The sequence below is a fragment of the Chrysochloris asiatica genome, unplaced genomic scaffold (genome assembly GCF_000296735.1).
Source record: "Chrysochloris asiatica unplaced genomic scaffold, ChrAsi1.0 scaffold00026, whole genome shotgun sequence".
Lineage (NCBI taxonomy): Eukaryota > Metazoa > Chordata > Mammalia > Afrosoricida > Chrysochloridae > Chrysochloris > Chrysochloris asiatica.
This window is the reverse complement of record NW_006408544.1, coordinates 10779933-10788319: the sequence shown is the minus strand read 5'-3', so window position 1 is coordinate 10788319 and position 8387 is coordinate 10779933. Positions and strand designations below refer to the sequence as shown.

General features: G+C 36.4%; 1 protein-coding gene across 1 annotated transcript; it reads left to right on the top strand.

Annotated features, from left to right (window-relative positions):
- Positions 1 to 160: 160 nt before the first annotated feature.
- LOC102827226 (selection and upkeep of intraepithelial T-cells protein 1-like) lies at positions 161 to 5001 on the top strand. The gene is made up of 3 exons (XM_006839857.1): positions 161 to 236; positions 657 to 1004; positions 4694 to 5001. The coding sequence occupies exons 1-3, from the start codon at positions 161 to 163 to the stop codon at positions 4999 to 5001; spliced, it is 732 nt and encodes a 243-aa protein (XP_006839920.1).
- The last annotated feature ends 3386 nt before the right edge of the window (positions 5002 to 8387 follow it).

Sequence of the window (8387 nt, the reverse complement as noted above, 5' to 3'; positions counted from 1 at the left end):
TCTCTTAAATTTAAATTAAATTGGGTGTCCTGCATTTTATCTGGCATTCCTATTTGATAGTGAATTTCTATTGAAAAAAGATGTGGAAATATGTGATTCTGCAACTTCTTATTTGTTTCTGTCAGTTTATGCATGTAGCTCATTTCTTGTTACAGGTGTAATGGAAATTACAGGACTATCTTTCTCAAGATATTTTGTTGTCATGCTCCTCCTTCAGGTGATAACAGAAGCTTCAGGTATGAATGTCTCCCTTACCCTTATGAGCTGGGAAAATTCTAAGTAAACTCAAAAATAACAAGGAAGAAGCAGAAGTGGTAAGCCCTTTTGACCATTGTTCCTTAGGTTCAATCCATGATTTATATTGCTTAACAAGGATGTGTATTGTAGGATAAACTTTATGCTCGGGAAATATTATTTCACACCATTAAATGTTTATCAGGTACCCAGATTGTTTCAGATTTTAGAGAAAAGAAACAAATGAAGACCTTGCTCTAAAAACTTAACATTCATACTGAAGAGATATAATTTACATACCTCTTGTATAGTGAGAAAGTGGTTTGAGATGTGGATTCATAATAGAATGCATATAACAGTAAATGATAAACTATGTGTCCTTTCTCACACTCTTAGCTTTTGATTGCTGTTTTCTTTCTCAGAACAATTCACAGTGAGTGCTCCAGAGGGCCCAATTGCTGCTCCATTAGGTGGAGTAGTTGAGCTCAGCTGCCAATTGTCCCCACCACAGAGTGCAGAACACATGGAGGTGCGCTGGTTTCGGGATCGCTACACACAACCTATTCACTTGTATAAAGGTGGTAAAGACCTGTATGGAGAAACTCTCTCCAAATATGTGAAACGAACTGAGTTCCTTAAAGAAGCTATTGGAGAGGGTAAAGTGACTCTCAGGATCCTTCAAGTCAGTGTTTATGATGATGGGCAATACCACTGCTTCTTCAAAGATGACAATTTCTATGATGAAGCCATCATAACATTGAAGGTAACAGGTAAGGGTGAATTCCTCTGAGGTTTTTATATGTTCACAATCCTCATCCACTTGATACTAAGTATTCATAAAATTCTCAATATATCTAAAGATTTCCATATTGCATGGTTTAATTGGCAAGTTCAAGTTCATACTTTTGAATTTTGAACTGAGAACATTGGAGGAGGTTCAAGAATGAAAATTTTGTTTGTGCAATCATCACCTCTATCAGCCATTACTATCTGCTAGACACTGAGATTTGTAAAGGATCAATGGGATCCTTTTAGGATTTATTACTATCTTTCCAATTATTCCAGTATATTAGGAAAATGACTTTAGAAACAAAGGCAGTCAATCCCCAGATGCCTAAATGTGTCTAAGAATTTATAGATTAAGTTAGCTCTGGTGTATAAGGTTCTTATTTAGCCTTATTGTAATGAAAGAAATGACTCAAAGCCTTTTCAGTCATTTAAAAGCTGAACATGCAGTAAGTGAAGCTGAAGGAGATAGTGATGACAATGAAAAATATATTGTGATTATGGACTGATTCAATCACTTCAATGTGAGGGAAAATTTCCATAACATTCAAGGGCAAGTAGAAGTTGTTTGTCAATTAGACCCTCACAAATCAGGTATTACATGAATCTTAACAATAGTCTTCTTAATGATAAATCTCATCTCCATTTCTCCCTGATTCAATTCACTGACCACTTAGTTCAATACGAATTTTCATCAAGAAATTCAAAAGCCATTCTCCAAAATCTTCAGTGCTCTTCAATATTGATACTATATACTAATATATACCATATAAGTTAAGCACTTCACCCTAAGGTATTCTACATAAGAAAATAATAAAAGGGAGGTAGAGGACTTGATGTAACCTAAGGGCTTCATGTTCTGACAAAAGAGTAAATTCTAGGCCCACTCACTCTTGGCAGCTATAGTTGATCTTACATGATCCTAAACTCCATAGTCTAGAGTTGTGTTGTCCAATATGTTGTCCACTAGCTTTATGTGACTACTGAAATTACTAAAATAACTAAATAAAATAGAAAATAAATTTCTTCAGTAATACTGACTGCATTTAAAATGTGTAATAGTGTCATGTTGCAGGCAGCTCCTCTGTTTGACAGTGTGAATCTAGAATGTTCTATCTTTGCAAAAAGTTGTACTGAACAATATAATGCTCTAGAGTAGCATTTTAATTTTCATTCATTCTTTCTTTGCCCATACATTGGTGCAGTCCTATGACCCAGTTATTCTCCTGAGAAGTTTCTTTCATGTGATATATGGAGTCCTGGTGTGGCACTGTAGGATAAGCACTGAACTGCTAACCACAAGGTTAGTGCCCCAAATCCACCAGTTACTAGTGTCAAAATGAGTCAGAACCTACTCAATGGCACCTGGCAACAACAATGTGACCATATACTGTCTTATTTTGATCAAAGTTTGTTGTTATAGTTTAGGGCCATCAAGTCAGTTCTCATTCATAGATAACCTGTATAAAGTTTCCAAGGCTTTCAATCTTCAAGGGAGTAGAAAGCCTCATCTTTTTCCCTTGGAGAAGCTGGTGGCCTCAAACTGCAGACCTTGTAGTTCACAGTCCAGTGCTTATCACATGAAGCCACTGCCTTCCATTGATACCAGTAGTATTCACCTTTATTTTTATATCAGTAGTATTACAGAAGGAGTCCTGGCATGGCACTCTATCTTGCTGGGCTGCTAACTACAAGGTCAGCAGTTGAACACCACCAGCTACTCCTTACAAAATTCACTATAAGTTTGCTGTGAGTCAGATCCCACTCGATGGCACTTAACAGCAACAAGTGTTACAGAAGGGAGCTCTGGTAACATAGTGGTATCCATTGGGCTGTTAAGTGCATGATCAGCTGTTCAAATCCACAAATTGTTCCAGGGGAGGAAGATGAGACTTTTTGTTTTTAGAGATTTATAGCCACACAAACCATATACAGGGCTGCTATGAGTCAGGACAGACTGGACAGCACACACCCATCGCAGCAGCAGTGCCATACTTGGTGTGGCACTGTAGGATAAGCACTAAATAGCTAACTGAAAGGTTACTGGTTCAAACCCAGCTGCTGCCTCTTAGAAGCCCTACACAGGGTCTTTAAGAGTTGTTATGGCACTTAACAACAGAAGTCTTCATACAAGGTATGCAAAAATAAATTTATTCAAATATCTGTTGTGTGCTAAGAGTATATAAATTAAAGTTGAAAACTTGCATTTGCAATATTTAATGTTTATTTATAATTTGTTATGGTGGCTCAAAGTGAGTAAATGATGAAGATACAAAAGCATTAAACCATAAATTCCATTAAGACTAACATCTTGATGTGACCCTGTAGGATAAGCACTGGACCTCAAATTTGGTTTGAACCACAAGGTTGACAGTTCAAACTCACCAGCTGCTTCTCAGGAACCCTATACAAGGTCACTATGAATTAGAACTAACTGGATAGTGCTAAGAATTACAATATTATAATCCAATGAGTCCTGGTGAAGCATTATAGAATAAGCACTGGACTGCTAACTGCAAAATCAGTGGTTCAAACCCACCAGCCACTCCTCAGAAATCCTATACAGGATTGCTATGAGTCTGAATTGACTCCATGGCACTTGACAACAATTATAATCCAAAGACCTAGCACAGTTATCTAGTGTTAAAAATAACTCTTGGGGGCATGGTCCATCTTCAGAGAAGAAATAAGGGATGTCTTGGGAGTAGCAGGCTAGGATGACAAAAGCAGGATGAATTGGGGGAAGGAGGAAAGAAATCTGTTCTAGGAGTAGGAGCTTTAAATAAGAATACAGTCATTAAGACCATGAGAGAGCCATTTTGGCTTCTCTGTTGTTGTTGTTAAGTGCCGTCGAGTCGGTTCCGACCCATAGCGACCCTGTACAGGGTTTCCGAGGGTGTAAATCTTTACGGGAGTAGAAAGCCTCATGTTTCTCCCGCAGAGCGGCTGGTAGTTTCGAACCGCTGACCTTAAGGTTCGCAGTCTGATTCGTAACCACTACGCTACCAGAGCTCCTTTCATGTCATAGAATTGTATATGGGGAACTGGAACTGGAGGAGGGTATTTTTCAAGACAGGGAAATAAAATGTTTGTGGGCTGGCCACGTGGCACGTCTGCCTGTGTCTACTGGATTGGGCACCCAATTTTGCAAAATCGAATAAAGAAACATCACTCTTGCTAAAATGAGTACAGATTGGATTACTTGAGCGTTTGACGGTACAGACAACATTTCTCACATCTAGATTTAGTAAATTATCAATAAATACATTTAAATAAGTTGTTTGGGGGCATATAAAGGATTCATTTCCCCACTTGACTTAAGATCACATTGCTAATTTATATAATGTAAGCCTTCAGCCAAATTTCTTCAATTTTCCCTTTGACCATTTTTTTCATGGGAATACTGGTATGGTGCTGTAGGATAAGCACTGGACTGCAAGGTGGTGGTTCAAACCAAGCAGCCCCTCCTTGGAAACCCTTACAGGGTTGCTATGAGTCGGAACCCGCTAGAAGGCACTAACAACAACAGCATTCTTTTCATGGTAATCAACCACACAAAGCTAGGCTACTAATATGTCAATGTACAGGGATGAATTGAGGGAGCTTTTGTTTCTAAATTCTATTTCTCCTTGCCTCCACCTGTAAATACTATTTTTTCCTTTTTATTAACCAGCTACAAATTCAGAAACACAGATTTTTGTTCATGATACTACTACTAAAGGGATTATAATAGAGTGTAATTCAGGAGGCTGGTTTCCACAGCCTCTAATGGAATGGAGAGATGACAGAGGAGAGAGAATTCCACCTGAATCAACATCCCATTCACAAGATAATGCCAAGTTGTTCAACATGAAGATGACTCTCCTCCTTAAACAAAAATCTTATGGAATTGTCACTTGTTATCTTCAAAACCCTGTAACTGGTCAACAGAAAAGAGCACGCATTGTCCTATCAGGTGAAGTCTGCATGTTCATTTTTTAAATGATGGCATTGTTATAAAGTGTATAAACTTATGAAAAATATTAATGTACTTCCTTCCCTTGGTTCACAGAACAAAACTTTCTCTTAGTTTTTTTTTACTGATTTACTCACTAGTGCTATTTCTTAGTCTCTTTTGCTGGTTTATCATATTCACTTTTCCTTTAATGATAGTGTTCCTTTCCCAGGTCATAGTCTTTGAGTCTTTTCTCTTTTATTTTGACTTTATTCTATCTGATTGTTTTAAATACAACCATTTAATATTGATTCTTCAAACGATATAACTTAACCCGGATCTCTTTATGTATTAGTCTTTATTTCCTAATATTATCCTGTGTGTACCCCAACCATACGGGATTTGTCTCTGTCTTGGAGCCCTTGTACCAGCTGTTTCATCTTCCTGCTGTTGCTAGGTAACATCTCATTGTTTCTGACTCCTAGTAACTCTATGTACAACAGAAGGAAATACTGCCCACTCTTGTGCCATCCTTACAATTGTTTTGTTTGAACCCACATCTGCAGCTGTTGTGTCAGTCTATTTTGTTAAGTGTCTTTCTCTTTTTTGCTGACCCTCTATCCAGCATGATGTACTTTTCTAGTGGCTGGTCCCTCTTAATAACATGTCTGACAATCTTTCCAACCTTGCTTCTAAGGAGCATTCCAGCTGTACTTCTTGTAAAATAAATTGGGTTGTTCTTCTGGGATTCCATGCTATGTTCAATATTCTTCACAACATCAGAATTCAAAGACATTGATACTTCTCTGTTCTTCCTTATTCATTGTTCAGCTGTCAAATGCATATAAGGCAGTTGAAAATACCATGGCTTGGGTCAGGTATAACTTACTCATGAAATTGACATCTTTGTTCTTATTAATACTTTCAATAGATCTTTTGTAGCAGATTTACCCAGTGCAATATATCATTTGATTTCCTGTTGATGTATTGCTATGATTATTTTTGAATGATTTTCAGCAGTATTTTACTTGATTGTGATATCAATGATATTGTTTGGTAAATTCCCATTTCTATTTGATCACCTTTCTTTGAATGAGCACAAATATGGATCTCTTCCAGTCAGTAGGCCAGGTCGTTATTTTTCAAATTTCTTGGCATAGGTGAGTGAACACCTAAAGCACTATATCCGTGTTGAAAGATTTCTATTGGTATTCCAAAAATTCCTGGAACTTGTTTTTTGGTAATACCTTCAATACAGTTTGAATTTCTTTCTTCAGTACCATTGGTTTTGCTCATATGCTCTCTCTTGTAATGGTTGAACATCGACCTTTATTTTATTTTATTTTTTTTGCTACAGTGACTGTGTATTTCTAACATCTTGTTTTGATGCTCCCTACATTGTTCAATATTTATTTTCACAGAATCCTTCAATATTGTAATGCAAGGCTTGATTTCTCTTCATTTCTTTCAGCTTGAGAAATGCTGAGCATGTTCTTCCCTTTTGATGTTCTGACTCTAAGTATTTGCACATTTCATTATAATACTTTACTTTGTCTTCTCAAGCTGCTCTTTGAAACTTTTTTGTTCATCTGTTTTGCGTCATCATTTCTGCCATTAGCATTAGCATTTCTACGTTAAAAAGTAAGTCTCAGAGTCTCTTTTAACGTCCATTTTGGTCTTTTCTTTCTTTCCTGTCTTTTTAGTGGCCTTTTGTTTTCTTCATCTATGATGTTTTTGATGTCATCCCAAAACTCTTCTGATCTTTGGTCATTAGTTTTCAATATGTCAAATGTATTCTTGAGATGGTCATCAAATTTAGGTGGGATATACTTATTTTTTTCATCTTCAACCTGAACTTGTATATGGGCAATTGAAGTTCTGGTCCACAATTGAGTCTTGGCTTTGTTTTGGCTGATGATATTAAGCATCTTTATTATCTGTTTTCCTAAAATAATCAATTGAACTTTGTGTATTCCATCTAGCAAGGTCCAGGTGCATAGTTACTATTTACGTTTTTAACCAAAACAAAACAGGTATTTACAATGAATTTCATTGGTCCTGAAAATATTACCCATGCTGTATGTTCCAAATACTAGTACTTCTTTGTTTCCAATTTTTGCATTCCAATTATCAGTAACTATCAGTGCAGCTTGACTTCATATTTGATTAGTTTCAGACTGAAAAAGTTGGTGGAACTCTACAAATTTATCTATTTCATCTATTATTTTATACCCTAAGATCTCACCAAAGTCAATTCTGAAACTACCACCCACTGGACTCCTCAACTACTAAAATGAGTTACGGTATCCAGTATTGTGCTTGTTTGGTCTCTTCATAATCTGGATATTATTGTATGGCATCATTAGCAAAAGACAGGGGAGGAGTTACATTGCAACCAATTATTGTCAGTAAACCAGCTCAATTTATCTCCAACCCTGATTCAAATACAAGAAGTTAATAGAAAAAAAAGCAGAACATGAAGTGAAATCCTGCTTTATTATTAGCGCACTTCCTAACCCATTGGGGCTTGTGTTTGGCGTTTATTAATCTTTCCTTTATTTTGTCCTTTATTTCAGATGATCTGTTTAATATGGACCATAATTGTTTGACAGTTTTGCTTACAATTCTATGTGTGATGCTTTTTGCTACAGCATGTAATTTAATTTTGAAGCGCAGAACAGAAGGTAACATACAATAATAAGGATAGAGTCTTTGAAGCATTTATTATAACTTTATGCCCTAAACTCTTGGGGTATTTAGGTAAAGCTAAAAGTATGATGTTTGTCTCCCAATACCATTACTTATATAGGACGGTATTAAAATGCTTTTCTTAATTTAAATGTGTTGAAACTTCAAACATGTCAATTTTGAGCTTTCTAAGACATTGATGTTATAAAGAATGATGTTAAAATGGGTGTTACAATTGGAGTGCATTTGTTCTTACTTAATAATTGATTATGTCTAAATTGAGTGGACTCAGCCTCTGCTTCGTTCAATATTATTTACTGATGGATGAATTTAGTGATTCTGGGTGTTCTTGCTGCTAAGTACCATCAAGTCAATTCTGACTCACAGGGCCCTGTATAGAGTTTCCAAGGAGCAACTGGGTGGGGGGTAGGGGAGTGTTGAACCACCAATCTTGTGGTTCACAGTCCAGTACGTCTCCTACAGCACTTATTTGTTTACCATCTTCCATAAATTTTCAGTCATGAAAGTTCCTCCATTTAAGGCCTTGTGCAAACTTAGTATGAAAAAAGAAAGTTACATAACCTAACAGCAGGTTTTTACATCTAGACTTCTGTCTGGTTTAATGGCTAAGATAACTGAACACGATGCTCTACTTAAATGATTTGGGAACAATATCATCCGATATATATTTTTTTTTACACAAGTTTTTATTGTGAATTGAGTGATAGTCTACATGGGAGAACAT

Excerpts from the sequence above, each read along its gene's own strand:
- LOC102827226 (XM_006839857.1), top strand. The coding sequence starts at position 161 with ATGGAAATTACAGGACTATCTTTCTCAAGATATTTTGTTGTCATGCTC. Across the intron at positions 237-656 it reads GGTGATAACAGAAGCTTCAG|AACAATTCACAGTGAGTGCT; the intron begins GTATGAATGTCT and ends TTTCTTTCTCAG. Across the intron at positions 1,005-4,693 it reads CATAACATTGAAGGTAACAG|CTACAAATTCAGAAACACAG; the intron begins GTAAGGGTGAAT and ends TTTATTAACCAG.